At 40.7% G+C, this 23934-nt stretch overlaps 1 protein-coding gene across 5 annotated transcripts in view; it reads right to left on the bottom strand.

Moving 5' to 3' along the window:
- The window catches only part of cacnb1 (calcium voltage-gated channel auxiliary subunit beta 1), a 73551-nt gene that overhangs the window by 26447 nt on the left and 23170 nt on the right, over positions 1-23934 (bottom strand). For 3 of the 5 annotated variants that reach the window (XM_008113321.3, XM_008113319.3, XM_003222551.4), the window contains exon 3: positions 3199-3318. In XM_008113321.3, the coding sequence (XP_008111528.1) occupies positions 3199-3318 (120 nt within the window). Of the gene's footprint in view, positions 1-3198; positions 3319-7931; positions 9805-23934 lie in introns of those variants that run through there. The other 2 variants (XM_062958087.1, XM_062958088.1) reach the window with 2 other exon arrangements.

Here is a 23934-nt window from a genome sequence, read left to right as displayed (position 1 = left end):
GCCCCTTAAAAGTTACTCTGATTTATTTGCAAGCAAGAAGATGAAACGAGATCAGGCTTCAGGTTATAAGTGTGGATGCTCTAATTCTTCTCCAAATTATTCTCAACAGCTGGGTAGATACTATTGAAAGTAATCTATCTGTGGGCAGAGGAAAACAAATTACATGAACTCCAGATCCAAATTCCCTATTGTATTTTTTCTTTTTCTCATATTTATCACTCAGATCCAGATAAATGGATTTGAAATCTAACAGTGTCCAGCCCCCTTTCTGAGCTTGCACTGTCACTGTCCAAATGTTTACATTATAGACCACACTACTCACTATGTGGTTGAACTTTGAGTAGGAGTCAAATGGTAATAAATGTAGAATGATGACGTAGTTAGTAGAGGGGACATCAGGACCGATGGAGCTGAAGATGTTACAGCACTAAGAAACTGGTCCTGATGAAGTTATCGGTACTGCTGGTGAAGATACATTGTACTGAAGATGTTGTGATAAGTGGGTTTCATGGAAGAAATGACAGCTGATTAGATAAGACAGGAATATTTTCATTGATAGGAAACACAGAGTATCAAGCACTGAATCATGTAATGGTAGAAAAAGTAGAAATGGCAAAGGATTATTGTATGATGACCAAGGAGATATAGAAGCATGGAAGCGCCTATCTCTATCAAACCCTTAAGTTTGTTTGATTTCTCTCAGTAAGAATGTTCTTCCAAGAGTGAAAACCAAACATTTCTTGGCATTTAGAATTTTTCTTCAACATATCTAAATGGCTCCTAGTCCAATCTTGCTAATCTTTACTACAGTCACCTGTCCGTGGCCAGAAAGTTGTGGATGTTCAAGTTGTGGACCAGTGTGGTGAGCGTAAATGTGGGGGGCATAACTGTGATCTGATGGTCACTCACATAGCAGTAATGGTGAAAACCATGCCTGGGTAACCAAGAAGGGCAAAGAGTTTGTGATCTCCTCCTTTGAAAAGGAAGCAACACTGCAGTGATTTCCTGACTTTGTCACTCCAGATGTCTTTCACTGAAGTTCTCAGAATTCCTGACCACTTGACTAGTTGGCTAGGGCTTCTGGGAGTCCAAAATACCAAGAGAACAAGGGTTTGGGAACCACTGAAATAAGGAAAAGAACCCTGAGCGAGATGATTGAAGTCCAGCAGAGACATAGTCAAAAGTCATAAACTATGGCAGTTCTGAAGGCAATGGGGCAAACTTCAACTTAGCCATCCAACGTGCTAAATGCTAACCACAAAACAGTTTCAGGACCTTGGATAGCACCTTGAAATTTCAAAATACACAGGAGATTCACCGCTTCACTGTCATGGCAGTCACTGGAAACCATAGAAATAGAGTTTGTACAAAAGATAGGGTGTTGTCACTATCTCTCCCATGGGGAGAGTTGAGAACTTTGTCTTCGTTGGATCTCTTTGAATATTTGTTTGTGTTATTTCACAGCACAAGCAAATATTCAAGGGGATCCAAAGAAATACTAGTCCTTAAATTCACACTATTACTATACTTTTTAAAAGGATCAGTGTAGTGGTTTGAGTGTTGAAGAGACTTAAGCAGAACAATGTACAAACCTCCACTCAAGCACAGACACCTTCTGGGTGACTTTGGGCAAGTCATACTCTCCCAGCCTCAGACACAGAGAGAGTGTGACTTGTATAAGGTCACAAAGTAGTCCCCCTTTCTTCATATTCTGAATCCTGCAATCTTTCTGTTAACAGTCAATGAAGTAAGTTAACACTGAATGACTCAGGTTGTATGCTAATGCTTATAGGTTAAGCCGCTTTGAGCCTCCTTTGGGAGAGATAAAATGGGATAACAACAACAACAACAACAACACGTAAAACTACTCTGGGACTTCTGAATTCAGACTGACAGATTTGGAGCACAATACTCCTAATCTAACAATTGTGTTAAGTAAGAAACAAAGTATGGATCGTCGATATTGCAATCCCAGGTGACTGGCACACTGGGTGAAGTGCCTAAAGACCTTGGCCAGCACTTAAAAACAATTGGCGCTGACAAAATTACCATTTGTCAGCTGCAAAAGACCACCCTACTCACATCTGCACGCATTATTCGCTGATACATCACACAGTCCTAGACACTTGGGAAGTGTCCGACGTGTGATCCAGTACAACAGCCAGCAGAGTGTCTGCTGTGGACTCAACTTGTTGTGTTTCAAATAATAATAATAGTAATAAGCTTCAGCAAAGCTGCCAGGCTCAAAATGTATAGATTGTTGTGGTATTTTTTTCCTGCTTCCTACTGTGCTTTATATTTTGTTGATTGATTACATTAGAATCCATTCATTCATTTATTTTTATGTCTGAACCCCTAGAATAGCTGACACAAGAATACATAGAGGGGCCTGTTTTTAGAACTATTCCAGGACTGACATTTTTAATCCAGACTTCCTGATATTCAAGATTGTAGTTACCAAGGGAGGCATAGCGAGGGCATTGCCCTGCTCCATAAGAATACTACCCTCCAAGAGTAATTTTTTTTTAGCAGCACCCCCAATTTTTAGTCGTACAGTAACTTAAAACTCTTGTTGTTAGAAATAAAGTTCAAGCATCCAAAGAAAGTAAAAATATTAAGTTTCCAAGAGGATGCAAACATAGTGTTATTAATTTTCAGTGTCTTGTTCTCTTCAGTGCTAGAAATCTAGGGAAAGAAGGGAGGGCAGAATATGCATTTCAGGGGGGCAATGCAGGATATAAATCAGTGCAATGCAAATGTTAAATGCTTCCACCTTTCCTGGGTTGGGCCAATATGTATCAGTGAAGCAGCAAATTATTTTGGCTTTTTCAACTAAGGCAAACAAGGGATGATTTGCTTGCCTAAGACTTTGTATTTGTCTCCCTCATATGTTGGAGAACTTGTTCTTGAAGTAAGGTGGAAACCTCTGCCACACCATCCTAAAGCCTGAAAGGTGACTTTTTTGGACCAAACATTCCAGAATCCTGCAGCCACAATAGCTATTGGGGAGCCCCTCAAAAAGATCCGATTGGGAATTTACTTTGCTCCCACCTTCTGGAAGCTAGTCAAGACAAGTGATCTTTTCTCCAGTGTTCTTGAACCATCCCACCAACTTCTCAAGGTAGGCTTTCCCAACTTGGTGTCTGCCAGAGATACTGAACCCAGACCCACAAAAATCTCCAGCAAATATGTGGCTACCTTTGCTTTCTCCAGCTGTGCCAAGGCCTGGCGCTCTGCTTCCTTGCGAAGGGCCTCCCGGTCTTCTTCCAGGGACACATCAGAGTCAGATGGACGACTGGTATAGGACTCTGCAGAACCCTGAAGAAGGTTGTAGGAGAAAGAGCAAAGACAATGTGAGAATGAAGATTAGTCCTGGAATTAGTAAATGTAGTGAAATCAGCACCTACTGTTCATACCCTTCTTGGGGCCTTCAGATAAAACCCTTTGCAGGACTTACAAGTTTCTTTTCTGGACTACAGTTCTCAAAACCCAGTTCCCAACTGAGTATATACTCTCCCTCACCTCCAGCTGTGCCAGTCTGTGCTTAACCATTGTATCTGTGTCCCTGATATATCAGAGAGAGAGAAAAATGGGGGAGCCCAATACTGATTTTTTTAAATGTCTGAGCATGATACTTTTGCATATTAAATTCACTGAAATGATGGTATCCAGGCTGCAGAAATAAAATGGAAGTTGCTTCTGTTGCCGTGACATATTTACTTGGCAATAAGCACTGGCCAATAATAGAAAGGAAATGATGTATCCTCAAAAGGAAAAAAACAAACAAAACCAGCATGAACATCTGTAATCCTTCAGAGCATGTCTCTGTCCTGTGCGTATAATATGTTCTAGAAAATAAGGAGAAGAACCTACGGCATCTATCAAATTGAGGGTCAATTACAAATTGAATTAAATTACAAATTGAATCTACTTTTATTTTTATGTTTGCTACAAATAGAACTACATGCTTCTGCATAGAGAATTTGATTTTGCCAGTTAATGAACAGGCAACATAGTAAAATAAACCTACCCCACCCCCTTCCTATAAAAATAAGTCAGAAAATAAAACCAAGACAAAGAACTGCAATATTCTAGTACTGCACACCGGGGGTGGGAAGAGTGTGGTCCATGGGGCTCCAAAGTGTGGCTTTTGAAGACCCCAAACACATCCACTAAAGTCCAGTGAGCGGCTCACTGAGGCCTCTTCTACACTACCCTATATCCCAGGATTGGATCCCAGATTATCTGCTTTAAACTGGATTATATGAGTCTCCACTGCCATATAATCTGGGATGAGATCCTGGGATATAGGGGCAGTGTGGAAGGGGCCTTATAGAGGACTCACCAGAGTGTTAGCTGTGTAGCGAAGGGATACATTCAAGGTAAAAAATTTGAATTTTTTGCCACATGATTTTTCACCCCGACCTTCCCAACAACACAGAAACGTTGCAAAATTTCAACCATACTTGAAAACCCACGAGGAGCCAAAGAATATACACACATGCTGAAAGAAAACTGTGAGTGATGCTATACAATATATAAACTTATTAATAAAACAGCAGTCAGGTTTTTCCCATTAGGAAACTTTGGTTTTCCTCCCAGGTAATATTTCCCAAAGTTATAATCTGTCTTCTGAACAAATCCATCATAAACATTGTCAAATAGAAGGGTTGCTGTGTGTTATTTTTTAGATTTATATACAGACCTGTAATTACTAGTTTCTTTTTGATTTTCTTCTTTTGGAAGGAAAAAATAATTCTTTTGATTAATGGACCATTAAGTCTCTAACTGTTCTTGAACACAGTGAGCTTGAGGGGTGCAGGTGAGGGTCTGAAAGGTCAGTGTTCATTAGCAGCCCCCCAGGAAGCCAGTCGGGAAGCTTGGCTTACTGCAAAAGCTCAGCTGAAAACTCTAGGGAACTAGAACTCCTGGGGAAAGTTGTCAATCAATTGGGCAGGACGGAGGCCAGCAGTTTCCATGCCAGCTTCACTCTGCAAACAAAAAGCCTAGCTACCTGTTTATGAGATGATGATTGTTTTAAAAAATTACGTTTTCAGCTTCAGGGATACTGAACCCGTTTGTTAAGGCCATGCACTGCTCTAGATCAGAGCTTTCCAAACATTTCATGTTGGCGATACACTTTCTAGACATGCATAATTTCACGACACAGTAATTCAGGTTTACTGTACTAGCAAACCTGAGGTTAAACCAAGCCATTATAAGAGAGATGTACATAAATTTCAGTAACAAAATAAATGGGGACACAACATATCTCATGAAAATCTTTCATATTATATGTGTGTGTGTGTGTGTGTGTGTGTGTGTGTATGAGATTTATTGATTTCACATAGACTCAGATGTTACTTGTTATGTTCACGTGACACACCTACATACTGCAAGTGACACACAGGTTGGAAAGCTATGTTATAGACCTTTATAAAGTATGACTGACTACTATATTTGCGGAGCTGATATACAGTCATCCCTCCACACTAGAAAAGACTTTCTGTATATATTTCAAATTACAATATTAATGTCAAAAATAGGTAGTATTTTTGTAGTACAGGTAATAAAAAATAGAGATGCAAGGCCACAGTGAAATTGAAAAACAAACAAACATCAAACTTTAAAAAAAACTGGTGAGAACACCTCTCCAGGAATTTCTAGGTTCTCTAGAATACTTCTATGGTGGCTCACAAGAGAATTATTCTGGAGGACCTGTAAATGTCTAGAGAGAAGTGTTCTCTCTAGGAACTTCTAGATCCCCTAGAACAGTGGTTCTCAACCTGTGGGTCCCCAGATGTTTTGGCCTTCAACTCCCAGAAATCGTAACAGCTGGTAAACTGCCCTAGAATGACTCTCTATTTATCTTCCAATGAAAGTTGACCATAGAATTGAGCTGGAGAATCTAGAGATTCCTAGAGACAAAATATTAATCAAATATGTGAATAATCAAACCCACGAAAGTGAAACCTGTAAATATGGAGGGCCAACTGTATGTGGTTTCATCCATCCACAGTTTCACTTATTCATGTAGGGACCCTGTACAAGCTATAGCCTTATCTCAGAAGCTCTGCTGTCTGTCCCATTAAAAGTAATATCCACAGCAAAATATCTGTGCAAAATCCAGGAATATATCCCCTGCAGATATGGGAGTTGTACTGTACCTCCATGCAGTTAAATAAGAAACATGACCCGGGACACCTAAGTGTAGAAAGAAATAAGAGGCAAAAACCAAATCCATACCAACATTACATTGCAAGAGTGTGTGTTGTCGAGAAGAATGACTTTTAAAATAAAGAAATATTTCCACTCCAGTGTACATAAAGGTATGGGAGACTGGATACCTAGGCCTGTTCCCCACAGCTGTATAAAATCCACATCAAATTGGATTATATGGCAGTGTGGACTCAGATAATCTAGTCTGAAGCAGTTATTGTGGATTATCTGCCTTGATATTCTGGGTTATATGGCTGTGTGGAAGGGCCCTTAGCCCCACTAATTAAAACCAAGACAAAGGAGGGCAAAGGTAGTATCCAACAAATGCACTTGCATGTTGGGTTAGAAAAGAGTTCCTGTGGCAGTGCAACATTCAACCTCCAAATTCAACCTCCTTGTTAGAACTAAACCAGATCGTTCTTGAGGTTCAGAGCAAAACTACCTTCCTACTTTTTTCAATGTCATTCTCACTTCCAATGTTTGTAACTGAACTTTGCTCATTGGTTCTACTACAGGAGTGGTTCCCAACCTTTGGACCTCCAGGAGTTTTGGACTTCAACTCCCTGAAATCCCAGCCACTTTATTAGATGTTAGGAAGTGTGGGAGCTGAAGTCCAAAGCACCTGGAAGACCAATGGCTGGGAACCACTGTACTACAGAGAGGAAAGCTACATGCAAAAGCTTCTTTGAGTCACAAGAATGGGGAAATAAGAAACATTCCAATGAAGAATTAGGGTTGCTAGATTGCAACCTGGAGAGAACTCTTGAACCTTTCATGGTTGTGCAGAAGGGAAAATATCAGCCCGTGTTGCTTGTTACTCAACCAGGTAACAAGCAGTTTCTGTTGAAATTCTCTCTTCTGTGTAACCATTAAAAGTGCAGGGGACTACTCCAGTTTTTACTCTATACAGAACTCGCAAAATCCAGATGTCAGTTTGATGCTTGCCAACACCTGGCATTTAAGAAGTAGTCGTTTTGGAACAATTTAGATGCAACAATAACAAAATGTATATTTCCACTATATGCCTGTCATAACTGATAAAACCTGGATGAAATACACTTCTTTGCTGAGGAGAGATGCAACAACCTCCCCAATTGACATTTGGGAAAAGACATAGCCAAGAACAACCTCCTGATGCAATACAACAGAGACTGCCAGATGTACACATGAGAATGGAAAGTGATTGATCAGGGAGTTCTGGTTTACTCAGCTGGTTCTTGGAGGGCTTTCATTTCCACCCACACAATCTGAAAGAATTCCAGGAAGGGCTGTTCTACTGTTATTGTTATCATCTTCAAGCTGCTACTTAAGGCGTCTTACCAATTAAAAGGATTACAATATATTGAAAAACATACATGCAACATTAAAGTAGAACCCTTTTTTAAAAACTACCTATATTAACAATACTCAAACAATTAAAAACTTACATTTTAAAAGGATAAAAAACAGTTAAAACTGTACAATTAAACACAATACAGCATCCTTTTCAAAGGTCTTAGATTACTATCTAGTACTTTTGCATTATTTAGGGCCAAAAAAACTGTGAAAAGGGGTAATGTAGGGAGGGGGTCAGAGTTAGACAAAGAACGAGAAATCTGTCTAAGGGATGATGGCCAGATATCGGTACAGGGCAGAGGTGGGAGAAAAGCAAACAATAGGCAGGCATCAATGGTAGAAAAGGATAATCCGAAATCAGCCAAAGCATTACTCACCCCCTCAGAGTCATCATCCAGCTCATATAGATACATCTTTGGAAGCAGAGGCAGAAGCAATAGCAGTGAGATTTGGGTACGACACCAGCACTCCCCTCCCACCCCCAGTTGGGCAAGGAGGAAGGAAAGTCAGTGCTCAAAGTGTCCAAAAAACCAGAAGCTGCAATTACTGCAAGAGGCAAAAGAATGGAAAATCCAACCGCAAGCAACAGCTACCTTCCCTCCCTGCTCCTTCCACTACAACTTTCAGAGGGAGCAAGAAGAGGCAGACCTGGCTGATTCAACGGCTTCTTCTTCGCCTCCAGTGTATTCGATCTACAGACCAGAGTTAGAAAGAGCCAAGAGATGATGACGTGTCTCAGACAAGCAGTTTGTTTATTCCTTTATGTGTCGTTTATTAGCAAAGCTGATATCTAACTTGGTGGTATATATGTATAGATGCGTTTAGCCAAATTATTGGAACCTGGCTTGACTCATCAACAAAATGGTCTGTTCATTTTAAACACTATCTCCCTGTAATCATGGAAATATCATGTAATCATGTAAACAGTGGAAACCATGTATGTTTGCTTGTGACTTACCTGACCATAGGCATGTGTTTTAAAAGTGAACATACAAAGCCATGTCTCAATTATAAATTATAGACTGGCAGATCTATTAAGAAAACTAGCACATCCTCCAGAATCCAAAGAATTGCAGAATTCTCTCTCTTTCTCTTTGAACAAGATTTTATACAATTGTAAGTTTATTGGGTATCTGAATAGCACTGCCAGTGGTGAGAAGGGAAGATGTGTTTGCGTTATATATCCATGTTGGCAGTGAAGGGAGGAAGCTACAATCATACATAATACAGTAGAGTCTCGGTTATCCAACCTTCACCTATCCAACGTTCTGTATTATTGAATGCAGTCTGCCTATTTTTGTAGTCAATGTTTTCAGCAATGTTTTCAGTGCAATGTTTTGGTGCTAAATTAGTAAAAACAGTAATTACTACATAACGTTACAGTGTACTGAACTCCTTTTCTGTCAGTTTCTTGTAAAACATGATGTTTTGGTGCTTAATTTGTAAAATAACGTAATTCGATGTTTAATACGCTTTTCCTTAATCCCTCCTTATTATCCAAGATTTTTGCTTATCCAATGTTCTGCCAGCCCGTTTATGTTGGATAAGCAGGACTCTACTGTATTGGATAATTTGCTGGGGTGTACTGAAATGGGATAGACACAAAGATTTTGTGGCTCTGCAAAGGAGCTCTTCCTAGATACTTCTACAACTCAAGAAGTTATTTCTGGACAATCCACAATCCAATTCACTAGTATTTTGTATCCACTACTCATGAGGCGCATTTGGAACACAATGCCTATAACTATTGAAAATTCCCCTTACTTTCCAAAAACAGTCCTGGGGCTTTATTCATGTGTTTAAGATTTCTTAAAGGGTTCATTACAAGACAGCTGAACTTATTTTGTCCTCAGAACAACCCCCAAGAGCTTGTGAATTTCTCTCCTGAATAGGAATTTGAACTTGGGTATTCTGTTTCCAGATCCAGGATCAAACTATGCTACACGGACCCTCTTGCCTTTAAAAGCTCCCAAGTCCAACCAATGCCTTTCATTCATCCTACTACTGCTGTTCCTGGCAGTAAAACTTCTGAAAAAATGTGGAGTGAAATCAAATAATACAAACATTTGCTAAACACATGGGGTTTGCCAAATGTGCTTTTTTGTGAACTATAGAGTTTTGCTTCTGATCTAAAATTGAACATCTTTGGCCAATTCTGCCAAAACACTTTAAACTACTTGTATGCCATTTGTAACATATGCAACTGCTTCTAATGGCGGAGACAGCACGTAACTAAAATTGAACGTAGACTGTTACAGACAGACATCTGTTACTGGCAGATTTAAAGAAATGAAATGCAGCAACATGGAAATGTACTATTTGTGTCTCAAACCAGGCATGTCTACTGTGAACATTGTATTTTGAGGTTGATTTATACTTCCAGGTAGATGCTACCTGGGCATTTTGTTGGAAAGGCATACTGAAGTGGTTGCAAATAAATGCCTTTGAAAGAATATTGTACCCCCATTCAGTGAAATTTAGAGACATGACAGTGATCTTTATGCTGATAAAACAAACTATATGAAGGTGTTCATTTTGTTTTCAACATGGCAAACGTAGAGGCTTGCTATCTAGAGGTTTCTGAGAGTGCTAATTGGCTTGAAAGCAAGGTACGTGTTTTAAAGAAATTGCCTTTTTAAAAGGTAAATTGCAACATTAGGCATTATACCACTGAATGGCAGCATCTCAACCCCTTCCAACAGCTGGGCGGGTGTTTACAGGAAATGTATTTCCTATTTCATCATAGACTTACACTATGAGTATACTACAACCAAGAGAGCCCTCACTCGTCACTGTTCCCCCCCACACCCCAAAATGTCCTAGAATACACTGGGGACGTGTGTGCCCAAGAAACATCAGAGTATGGTTAATGTGGCCAAAGTTATTCTATAAATCTCTAGGTCAGTGGTTCTCAACCTGGGGTCCCCAGATGTTTTTGGCCTGCAACTCCCAAACATCTCAGCCAGTTTACCAGCTGTTAGGATTTCAGGGAGTTGAAGGCCAAAAACATCTGGGGACCCCAGGTTGAGAACCATTGCTCTAGGTCCTCTACCAGTTGTTGACCATAGACCTGCACTGGAGGACCTAGAGATGTCTAGAGATAACATATGAATCTAATCAATCATTAAATCCACACATGCGGAAGACCAGGTATAAATCATGTAGTGTGAAACTGCCCTTGGCCTTTTCTGAGATTTCACTTCATATTGAAAAGTGACACAGATCGTTCCTGTTAAATAAGTTTATTGGTGGACTTCATTGCCCAGCAATCCCAGCCAGCTTACTGGCTGTTAGGAATTGAAGTCCAAAACACTTGGAGGGCTGAAGTTTGCCCATTCCTGGGGAGGCATGAGCCATCTCCCATTCTAACAGCTATGAGAAATGCTCAAGCAGGTTTCTAAGAGGAAATATTATTTCTGCAGTCCACTCTATCCACCATTCTTGTTCTAGCCTTGAAATCCCAAACTCATCATCATCATCATCATCATCATCATCTTTATTTCTACCCCGCCACCATCTCCTAAAAGGGACCCGGGGGAACTTACAGAGCACTCATAATGTAACAATACAGACGGTGAAATAAAATACAAATACATCAATAACAATGGTATAACCATAATTTACATAATCAATATACAAAATAATAACACAATAAAATCAATCAACTCTAAAATAAACATTGATAAGACACTACAATAATTATGGACATAAAATTAATAGCAGTCAACCAGTTATATAAAGTGCTTTCAGTGGAAAAATCACTGGGTCTACAAATTTTTAAACTTTTTGGGCTCTATGCCTATTGAAAATCTTGATTAAAGAGCCAAGTTTTTAGGTTGGACCGAAAACATTGGATGGTGGGGGCTAGCCTAATTTCTCTAGAAATTAGAGAAATTAGAGATATTTCTCTAATTTCTCAAAGGAGCTGTTTCAGTAGGGGCATGGTATGCTCCCTATAAGCAGCCCCAGTTAGCAATCTGGCTGCTGACCTTTGCACTAATTGCAGTTTCCAAGCCATCTTCAAAGGCAGCCCCACGCAGAGTGCATTGCAGTAATCCATCCTGGATGGAACGAAGGCATGGACCACCGTGGCCAAGTCAGGCTTTTTGAGGCATGGTTGCAGCTGGCGCACTCTCGGCCACTGCCGACACCTGAGCTTCTAAACTAAACTAAAGCAAAACTATCTAGGCAGGGCCTGCAAAATATAAAGCAATGCTTTCTCTGCCTTGGCACAGTGGTTAACTTTTGGCTGCGAGGACTCTAAAACCCATCTTCCAAGTGACAGATGTTACTGTCTCGGAGTCACAATCTGGATAAATCTTACTCTGAATTAAAGGACAGTCTGGCAGGAGTAGAGCTTTTGCTGTTGCGGGGATGATACAACAGTTTCTAGAGTGTTCCAAAACAAGATTATTTTGGATGATAACGTCCAGACATGACTCACAGCCAGGGTGGCCATGGTGAGGGTCTCTGTAAGTCACTGTCCCAAAATTCTTGAAGCTGAATCTGTTTTAGTTTCAGATCAGGTAAACAATTAATGCTTCTTTTTGCCTAGTCAAAAAATTGAAACAGGGCGTCCTAATCTGTTGTTCTCCAGATTTGCTGGAATTTGACTCCCTTCCTCCTTGGCATGGCCAATCGCCATACTGGCTAAGCATGTCTAACCTGAATCCACCACACCTAAAAGGGGCCAGCTTGACGAGATTCCTAGTAAAAGGAAAAGGAACACTTAAATAGGTATTCAAATGGGAAACAGAGTAGAGATTTGAAGGATATGAAAAAGATCACACTATCTTTGCCTAGTTTCATTAAATTTCAGACTGTCATAATTTCTTAATGCTAGAAGCAAATCTGCCAACGGAGATTCACAATAATCACAACACATTCAATACAAATATTAGTACATGGGATAGTATCATCTCCAGCTAATCATGACAGCAGGGAAGATACTACAAACATACTAAAGATAAATTGTTCCATATTTTTCCTAAGTGTACTAGGAATTTGAGCCTTTAGTTTAGAGGGAAGAGGTTGAATGGGAGTTTGGTAAAGAAGTAGAAACAGTCCTCATAGCACTTGTTCTTATGTTGTGTGTGTGTCTTCAAGTCACCTGTCGTCTCATGATGACCCCATGAATATCATACGAATATTCATAGGAAGTCATTTTGCCCATTACTTCTCTGAAATACAACATATTGTAATGGTGTTCATTGGCAGTCTCTCATCCAAGCACTATCCAGGATTGACTCAGCTTAGTTTCCAAAATCTGACAGAATCTGGCGTCTTCAGCGTACAGGAACATAACAACAAGCTATTTTCCTGACCTTTTATCCTGATATTGTGGGTGGCACTTCGCTAAAGATACCTGGAAAGCTCAATTTTTATAATTTCCCTATTCCCCAGAATGCGCCAGCATTTACACCTATTTACTGTAAATTGCTCCATTTTAAAAGCATTTGTCATACAACCTGCTCTCAAATCATATCATTTCCAGGAATAAAACAAACACATAGGCAAGAAATCATCTTGTTTTTGGAACCACTTGAAGCCTGGTTGCAAAACAGCTCAAGGTTAATAGCCTACAAACCAAACAAGTACCACCGGAAAGATACGCTCTAAAATTACCAACACATTTGGGATTAGTCGGCAACGAGTACACTTGGGGAATAAAAATGTCTCACTATGTTCACCAGAAAAAGAAATACATTTTAGGTGTAAAGGAAGAATTTAAACTAGAAGTGATTTATACCTGTAGGCAGTGGCATGGGAAAAGGAGAATGTGGGTTCACAGGGCAAAAGAGTGGAGTAGAATGGACCGGGAAGGGAAAATGGAAATGCCAGGTCACCAGTGGCATGGAAGTCATCTGGAGGAGTGGCAATCAAACCTATTCTGAGCTCTAGAAGCTCAAACGTGGGTTAGGGAGCCAAGCTAGTGGCAAATTGGGATGGGGAAAGTGGCAGGGCATAGATAAAAGGGGTCTGTCTCCAGAAGGAGACAATTGGGAAGCTTGGGAAGCCAGGGAGGGGAGAGGGAGGGAGGTGCAAGTGCTCACCAAAACGGCCCTGGAGTCTTTGCCGCCGGGTGTCTCCATGCTGCCTGGGCCTGGTGTTATGTGGACAGCAGTGGCTCTGCCCGATTGCTGGGGGCTCGGGTTACAAACATACTGCTACATTTGCAAACTGCTGGGGTATATTTAGCCCTGGGACTGGACATCCCAGCAATGGGGTTGGGTGGGGGTGGGAGGCTATGCCAAGAGTCATTCTGGTTGACTCCCATGTAGGAAGCAAATGCTCTGGCTTGGCAGGGGACAGGTGGGTAGGTGGGGAAAGGGGAGAAAGAGCAACACCTGGTGGAGACTCTGGCATTATAAAAGAAACCTCTTTGATGCAGGACATTATGGGTTAGCATGAGTAACACTTTTACAAAATTTCATTTCTTACACTCCCACCTCTCCCAACATATCTGGAGATATAACAGAATAACAGAACCCATTTAAATAAGCTCCACTTTCCATCAGATTGAAGTTAATGTTTGTTGGACTACTGTTCTCGGAATCCACTTGTCGATTGACATGCAGATTGATAAATTTGGGGAGCTACAGTCCCCGAGAAAATAAGTTATCCATGCCCTGTATATATTATACACGCATATTCAGTGGTTCACTGAATACGTGGGAAGTGCACACAGGGTTATTTGCTAGGTTCAGGTTCATCTGGGGACACTACGTTCCAAGTCACATCCAGGATGATTCAAATTCTGCACAGATCTGATAGTGCAAATCAATGGAATGCATGCTCATCATTCCTATTGTGAACGGAGACATTTCATTTGCATGCTTTTCTGTCTTTTGAATGCCTGGATAAATTAAGGGCAGGTTGGGGATTATCGACAGAAAAGTTCAGAAGGGGGAGAAAATTAACTCCTAGGATAGCAGAGCACATCTTAATGCCTTGGGAAGGAGAAGTAGAATTTTAGCCCCACAGGTCTGATAATATACAGGGTATAAAGGTAAAGGTTTCCCCTGACGTTAAGTCCAATCATGTTTGACTCTGGGGGGTTGGTGCTCATCTCCATTTCTAAGCCGAAGAGCCGGCGTTGTCCATAGACACCTCCAAGGTCATGTGGCCGGCAGGAATACATGGCGCGGCGTTATACAGGGTTTAAGACCCATGAAACCTATATCCACAGTTTACTTACCCATACCCAGGGAACAATAGTTTTTTTGGGAATTTACCAAGTCCTCCAGGTGACTCAGTTCTCTACTTCCTCTGAGGGTTACCATAGAATTGCAATTGAGGACATAGCAAATTTCTAGAGATGATGTCTACCTATGAATCTTTAAGCCTTCTAACAGAACTTTATTGAGACCAGAAGTAATGTTGTTTGGTTATATCAACAGTTCCAGTAATTGTGGTCTCTCTGGGAACATATCCTCCACAGATACAGGGGTCTTAATGTAATCAAGGGATGAGTGAGTTTTTATTTTCCCTTTTTTGTTATTAATATCTGTGATTTCTTTTTCTTTTTTTACTTTCATAAATACCCTGGGTGACTGAAAGAGATAAGAAAGCCTTTGATTATGTGACTTATAATGTACTAAGCAAACAAGTTGAGAGGCTATCTATACACTTTCTTCTCCAAGGCAATACCTACTCCATAAAGACCTCTGGAATTTTGCCATTACAGTGGTTGCCTAGTGGGTCTCCATAGAGGGAATATTGCTAAGCAGTCTGATAGAGGGCAAAAAGTCCATCCTCTCTTAGGCATTGTTTAAAGCAGTTCTCCTCAAAATAGCTTCTAAAAAAAGCATTCAGGCCTTTTAGGACACATTTATCTGTCTTTTTAGCAGTCAAGGGTATCTGCAGAACTTTTCTACAGCACTGCCTCTCAAAGGAGTTGATTTTCTTCCTATCAGCTATTTTCACAGTCGAGCTTTCACAGGGAATACAATGGGATGGATCATCCTGACTTTGACATGCAGTAACATATATTTTCATTTCAGAGTCCTGTCTAGTTCTTTCATAGCTGCCCTTCCAAGCCTTAGGACTTCATCCCACAAGCGGGTGAAAGTGGGGGAAGGTGGAGGGAACCATCTTACTCCGTTCTCTCCTGTCTTTCCTCATCTTCTGGGATGGCTAACGTATGAAAAATCTTGAACTATTTCAATGTCTTCACCATCTATTTTAAAGTTATATACATTGTCGGCGGTCATTATTTTTGTTTTCATAATGGACAACTTACCCCATTCCCTCCCATCTTTCCCCATCTTATTTTATAGTCCATTTTACTCCTGTTTTTCTCTGTTTGGAGTCAGGTATCACCTGGCGTCTGATGATGGATTTAGAGCTCAATTTCCATGCGCTGCAGAAATGAAACCCCACAGAGTCCCACCAAAAGTTACCTTACATCATGTGATGGCCCCCTTGGTGCTCCTGTGGGGCTCCATTTCTGAAGCACATGGAAACAGACCTCTAAGTCTGTGGGATAAAGTCCTAAGTCTTCTTCAGATTTTTTTTACTAAAGTCTCCACTCAAATTAATGACTGAGCTAAGGTATGAACAATCTTGAAATATTTCAATGTCTTTTTCATCTACTTTAAAGTTATCTAAACGGTCTGTGGTCAAAATTTTTGTCTTCTTAATGTACAACTGTAAATTTGCCTTTGTACTTTCTTCCTTGACTTCCTCCAACAATCATTTCAAGCCTTTGCTGCTTTCTGCTAATAGTATGGTGTCATTTGTATATCTCAGGTTGTTGATGTTCTGTTCTCCAATTTTCATCTCTCTTTTCATCTCTCCTTCTTCTGAATCTAATCCTGCTTTATGTATATTTTCCACACAAAAATTATACAGATAGAGTGATTGAAATGCAGCATGTCTAATGTTCTTCCCAAAGAAAATCATTCTGTTTCTCCACATGATATCCTAAATGTAGCCTCTTGTCTTGAGTCCATCAGGGCAATAAAATGGTATGACACATGTATTCCTTTAAGAGCGATCTCTAGCTTTTTGTGAATTATACAAAGGCTTTGCTATAGTCTATAAAGCAGAGCTGGCTTTCCTTTGAAATTCCTTTGAACACTCCACTATCCAATGTATGTTCACAATATCATCCCAAGTGCCTCTCCCTTCCCTGAACCCAGCTTGGACATCTAGCATTTCTTGCTCCATATATCTATTAATTCTAAATCCATTAGCAGTAGTGATCTAAGTTTCACTAAGATCCATGCAAACTCTTTTCCTGTGTGAGCCTAACTACACTTTAGAATCATGGAATAATGAAGTTGGAAGAGACCACATGGGTCATCTAGCCCAACGCCTTGCCATGTAGGAAAAGAGCATTGAATTTCTTCAAAAGTCTTTGTACTATTACATCTGGAAAAACCTTTAGTAGTAGGCTAAGTGCAACTCATGGATCGTGTGCAGTCCTCAGTTTGGGACCCATTTTTGGGAGAAAATCCAGATAATTAACCAATCATTTTGGAAGCAAATTGTGGTTACACCTGGTTTTGTTAAAGAAAAGGGCTTCCTCTAGGTCTAAACACCTTGGATAAGCTCAAAACATGGCCAAATTGTCCCCAAGCCCCCTATTTTGGATGTGAAATAAAAATAAATTGGGGTACCTGGAGGGGACACTTACTAATGTTTATTCCAATGGAGAAGGCTGTCTCCTGATTCATTCCCAGTTGTGCCTTGTAAAGTGCTAGGACTGAGAAAAAGAAAGTTCTTCTGCAGATCTTAAAGCTCCCTGTCTAGTATGAGGAGATGCAGTCTTTCAGTTAGTCTGGACCCAAACTGTGTAGGGCCTTTAGGGTCAAAGCCAGCACTCTGAATTCTGCCCAGAAATGGACTAGTAGCCAATGGACCTGTTTCAACAGGGGATTCACATAATCCCTGTAACTACCCATGTCCAAGAGCCGGCTGCAGCATTTTGAACCCGGTGAAGCTTCCAAACCGATTCCAAAGGCAGCCCCACCTAGAGTATGTTAGGATGTAATCAAGGCATGTGTCACCATAGCCAGATCTAACTCTCAATAAATGGACACAGTTGGCACGTTCGTTTTAATTATGCAAATGCCCTCCTAGCCAAAAATGAAACTTGTCATCCAGGTTCCGATCTCTGCCCAAGAGAACATGAAAAATGTAAACCTGATATTTCAATCAGAGTGGACCCCAATTCAGTATAGGCTGATTCCCTATTCCCTGATGTATCTTCTAACTGTCCAGGCATATCTCTGTTTTCTCTGTTTTACATTTCAATTTGTTCAACCTGATCCAGTACATTACTAGCATCAGATCTGGTTTAATGCAAAAAAGGCTACCTTGGAATCAGATGAAAAGAAGAAACAGAGGCCCCTTCTACACTGCCATATAATCCAGATTATCAAAATTGATACTCCACGATATTTGCTTTGAATCTACATTGCCATATAATCCAGTTCAAAGCAGATAATCTGGATTTTATAAGGCAGTGTAGATGGGATCAGAATGGCATATCACCCATCAGCTGGTAATGTGGAATCCTCAAGTTTGAATGACCCCTCCTAGCAGTTTCATGTATTAAACAACACGTTTTCCATCCTCCTTGAAATTGCTGAATCTAGTCTGTCTACAGTCTGTGTGTGATTCTCAGAAACCAAGAAGAAGCAACAAAAACCCAATTAGCTGGAAGAATAAGGTTTCTGCATTTGGGATTTCTGTACATAGTTCTCAGAAAATGTCTTGCTGAGGGAAACACAATGCATGTAAAGAGGGCTGTAGGTATAGCGGGAGCTCCTGATAACAGTGCATAGACAAATGTATTCCCTTAGGTTAGCCTTGGCATAAATAGGCCTTTCGCTAGCCCAGTGGTTCTCAACCTGGGGGCCCCAGATGTATTTGGCCTTAAACACCCAGAAATTCTAACATCTGGTAAACTGGCTGGGATTTCTGGGAGTTGTAGGCCAAAAACATCTGGGGACCCAGGTTGAGAACCGCTGCTCTAGCCACATGCCTTTCTATCATTACTTTCAATGGGTTAAGTTTGAATGACAGTTGCAGAGAATCCCCTTCTTCTGACAGTCAAAGGCTGTACATAGCCATTTTCCTGAATTCAGAAATGATACCTCATACTCTTCCATTCTTTAGAATTTGGTAACTAGACCCTTTTCCAGGCACAAGAGACATATCTAAATAGCAAATAAGTAGAGATTCATGTATGGTTCTCTGTTTTTGACAGAAAAGAAATATTTTGGGGTTGATGAGGGAATCTGGTATAGTGCATTCAGCTTGTGTTTTACATCCTTCAAGTTGACTTGGATTTATGGTGACCCTAAAGTGAACCAACGTAGACTTTTCATGGCCAAATTGAACCAGGTTTGAAACTGCCTTCCTCAAAGAATGAGAGTGTTGTTCTAGTCACCTAATGGAATTTCATGGGTTTCTAACTCTGATCTCTTAGGTCCCATCTACACAGCCATATAAAATCCAAATTATCATCTTTGAACTGGATTATATTAGTCTACACTGCCATATAACTCAGTTCAAAGCAGATAATCTGGATTTTATATGGCAGTGTAGATGGGGCCCTAGAGGTCTAGTCCAATACTACAACCACTACACCACGCTGTCCCTATCGTAATGACTATTTGCAGGCTTTCAAATACACATCAGCAACCATGAAGCTAGAAAATGATTTGAAAAACTGGGACAATCAAAATTTATAAAATTCTGACTCAAAATTTGTTAGACTTACATGGGATTATATAAACACAGCCCACCCCCTATAGACACTGACATAACAAGCTAAAAAGGAAGTGGAACAGTTTTTCTCCTTCTAAGAGAAGTACAGCTTGTTTCTTCTTGATTCACGATTGATTCTCCCTTGGCAGCTTCATAGTTCTTTCTTGACTCAGTGTCTCCGTTGAGACTTTGCCTGAATACTAAGTGACTATGGAAACTGGATTGCATCTTCTATATCTTCCCTCCTGCTCCCATCATAAAGGCTCTTCTGATATCAAAGCAATACCCTGAATCTAGTCTCTTGAAAATTCTGCCTCCTTGGCCCCATTGGAGCAAATGCTTGAGTCTTTTGTAAGCTGATCTCTTAAATCACATGCAGCCATACAGGCATATCTCAACATGGCAGATGCAGCTGAATATTTGGTATGAGAGAGAAAAATAATATGGAAATAATAAAAATAGGTTCCTATAGCACAAAAAAATTGGGCAGCTCAGCTTGTTTCAGATAACGTTTTATCCGCAGTGAATAATATACAACTGTGAAAGGAAGCAACCAGGATAGGTAAACCTTATATAAATAAAAAAAAAAACTCCCTAAATTATGATGATTTTTTTTTTGTGTCAGGAGCAACCGGAGTTGCTTCTGGAGTGAGAGAATTGGCCGTCTGCAAGGACGTTGCCCAGGGGACGGCCGGATGTTTTTGATGTTTTATCATCCTTGTGGGAGGCTTCTCTCATGTCCCATTATGATGATGATGTTTATTTATACCCACTTCTTCTCTCTATGAGGAGCCTCAAAGTGGCTTTTTAAAGATCATTTGAAAGCAAGCTCCTTGAAAAGTGCATCCAAAGATGAATTTTCCTTTCACTAAGTTGATTTTTTTATGATTTCCAATTTAATGGCTGACTTACAAATATATGGATCTTTAACATGATTGGATAGCTTGTGATAAGGAAGATATATACAGGGTGTTTGAAAACAAACTCCCTATTCACCGGGAGTTCTTTTTCAAATACCATATATATATATATATATATATATATATATATATATATATATTCTACTTTTTCTGTTTTTCTGTTTATGTACACTTATTAAGGGATCATACAGTCAGGTGCTGTTTACTTTGCCTACTCTAGACAAGCACATTCAGTTAATATAAAATAGTATAGGGAAGAATTCTGCTCAAGCCTTATGGCATTAATTACTGCAAGCAGATTGCTGTAACCTGATCTCACTAAAAAATCATCCAGGTAGATAAGAGATAAGAAAGAAAGAATGGTGTTAAAAAAGCTTTTAAAAGGATCATTTTAATCAGAGGCCTTGTTAACTGAGTCCCTGATAGTACAGCGGGATAAATCGCTGAGCTGCTGAACTTGCTGTCCGAAAAGTCAGCAGTTTGAATCCGCAGAGTGGGGTGAACTCCTGCTGTTAGCCCCACCTTCTACCAAACTGGCAGTTCAAAAACATGTGAATAGCTCAACAGGTACTGTTCCGGTGGGAAGGTAACAGCGCTCCATGCAGTCATGCCGGCCACATAACCTTGGAGATGTCTATGGACAATGGTAGTTCTTCGGCTTAGAAATGGAGATGAGAACCAACCCCCAGAGTCAGACACAACTAGACTTAATGTCAGGGGGAAACCTTTACCACTACCTTTTTAACTGAAGTATATTTGTATTTGTATCCAGGACTGATACGAAGTAATTCACTATACCGGGGCCAATCTGGGATGCCATATGCCAATGTGGGGTGGCATATGCCGAATTGGCCTTGGATGAGCCAGACAGGCATTCCTCTAGCTGCTGCAGAAATGGGAGGGAGTCCCAATTGCCCAGTAATGCTAAATATAGCTGGTGCTACTTGATGGCTACCCTTACTACCTCCACCCATTCCCCATGGCACAGTGGTTTCTGGGTTCAACATGGGTCTTGCTGATCTGATGTGGCCTGCAGTAACGTTGGTCAGGAGAACAAGGTGATGAGGGAAGGAAGAGAGGAGAAATCACCCCGTCATCACATGGTTTGCCCCATCTGACATCACTGCAGGTGACAGCTGACAGATGGGACCCATGTTGCTCCTGGAGACTGTTGTGACAGAAAAGATGGGAGAGGATAAGTGTCATGACATATACAAGGGCCACCCAAGCCCAGGAAACATGGGATGGCCATGAAAATTGTGTCCGGTTCAATTCTGGACCTGATCCCACTGCTTAGACTGGCCCAAAGAAGGAGCACTCTGAATTCTGGGCTAGAATTTGGGCAACCCGACTTTGATTAATGTGTGGCAAGGCCGCATTAAGGTGGCCTTGCCCTGTGTTACCCTGGATCAGCTCCATGCAGCATTTGGCCATCATGAAAATGATCTGAACCCCTTTCACATTAAGTGGTTGTTGTAGATGAACCCCACATCTTCCAAAAAGCATCTTAGGCCTCTTCTACACTGCCATATAATTCAGATTATCAGAAGATAATCCACATTATCTGATTAGAGCCATATTATATGAGACTGCACTGCCATATAAGCCCGTTCAAAACAGATAATCTGGATTTTATATGGCAGTGCAGGCAACATCAAAATACGGGACAAATAAGTGAGGCAAAAAATCGTGATAGTTGACAGCAAGTCCAGACACGAAGCTGTCAGTCCTGGTCAATGCTCCCCCAGCGTCCTGACGCGTTCATTTGTAGCAGATTTCAGAACTTCGCAAGATGGATGGGAGACATTCAGCGGAAGTTTACTTTTATTTTATTTTTAATTAACTCTCCAAAATGCGCTGGACCTTATAAGCACTGATGCGGATAACTAAATGTGCAAACAAGCAGATTTCTTATTATTTCACCTCACCCAAGCTCTATTTAATTTCATAAGCATCAGAACAAAGGAATGATTGCAGAGAGTTCTCATTGTAATTCCTTTCCAATTGTGCTTCCATTTAGCCACCAGTGTATCTGTGGCTCCATTGGTTTATAGCCTTGACCAGCTGTTTTGTGATTTTAAAATGTGGACATGCAGTGGAACAGTCTACATTAGCATATAGGAAGGAAGTCACGTGTTTTCCTTGATTGCAGGGATATACAGTGATGCAAATATGTACATTTTTTGGTTGAAAGCGAGTTTTAAGTGAAGCTTTTTAACACGTGTTATTCAGCTGTTAATCTGAATTAGCATGCATTTTCTTTAAACATCATTTAGCCACCGTCCCTTTTATCCTGGTTTCTCCCACGTATTAGGGTTTGTGTAGAAGGGATCTAAAAGGGGCCTTAGAATATAAGAATCTTAGAATTAAGAATTGCAAATAAAAATCAGTGTCAATTCATAAATACAAATAAGTAAATTATTTAACGTTGGATCCTCATACTTATGTCTTCTACGCTGTCATATAATTCAAATTATCAAAGCAAAATCGATGTTATCTGCTTTGAACTGGATTATATGAGTCCACACTGCTATATAATCCAGTTCAAAGCAGATAATCTGGATTTTATATCGCAGTGTAGAAGGGGCCTCAGAATTATGACATGGGATTTGGCTCCTGGTGATCATATTCTACACCTACCCAACTCATTCACAATAATCTTTTCTCAATCTATTGACAACAGATAGCTTTAGGCTGTAAACGGAAGAAGCCACATCCACCCAATTCAGGAGTTGTTAGTTTGAGATGGGCCCCCTTCTACACTGCCATATTATCCAGATTATCAAAGCAGATAACCTACAATTGGATTATATTGGTTTACACTGCCATGTGGAAGCCTCTGATGGTGTAGCGGGTTAAACCGCTGAGCTGCTGAACTTGCTGACCAAAAGGTCGCTGGTTCGAATCCGGGGAATGGTCTGAGCTCCCACTGTTAGCTCCAACTTCTGCCAACTTAGCAGTTCGAAAACATGCAAACGTGAGTAGATCAATAGGTACCGCTCTGGCGGGAAGGAAATAGCACTCCATGCAGCCATGTCGGCCACATGACCTTGGAGGTGTCTACGGACAACACCGGGTCTTTGGCTTAGAAATGGGATGAGCACCAATTCCCAGAGTCGGACACGACTAGACTTAATGTCAGGGGAAAACCTTTACCTTTTACACTGCCATATAATCCAGTTCAAAGCAGAGAATCTGGATTTTATATGGCAGTTTAGAAGGGGTCTGGATCCTGAGTGCCTACTAACACTGTGTCAACTTGCCAAACAACAATACGTTCAACAGATTTACCCAAATTGGGACAAATCCAATGCATGTTTCTCTTGAGTAAGACACGAGAATTGTTCATATACTGCCCTCTGCTGGTGAAGAAGGAAAAATGCAGTTCCAGAAAGAAAGGGAAGAGGTTGAATGAAGGAAGACCTTTGGAACTGCATGTAACTCAGACTTTAATTAGGACTCTTAACTCCTCTCCAAACCAAACCTCCAGCTAGTTGAAACAGCCCTCCCTGATTGTCTCCTTAATCTTGAGCCACGGGTTGTGATTGCTCCTCTGTTCCTGGCCCCTGTGGCAGTGCTGAGAACCACAAGGGTCCTTATGTCGATGGAGGGAAGATGCAGCGTCCTGGCCCTTTAAAAGAGTTCTGGTGCCCTCCGGGAGGCCTGATGCTCAAGGAATCTCCTCCATAGCAACTGCCTCCTACGTCATCACTATGGCAACAAAAGTCCAGGTCACAGA

This window comes from Anolis carolinensis, chromosome 6, assembly GCF_035594765.1.
Source record: "Anolis carolinensis isolate JA03-04 chromosome 6, rAnoCar3.1.pri, whole genome shotgun sequence".
Classification (NCBI taxonomy): Eukaryota; Metazoa; Chordata; class Lepidosauria; order Squamata; family Dactyloidae; genus Anolis; species Anolis carolinensis.
The sequence above is the reverse complement of the archived record's forward strand: the minus strand, read 5'-3'. Positions and strand labels throughout refer to the sequence as shown.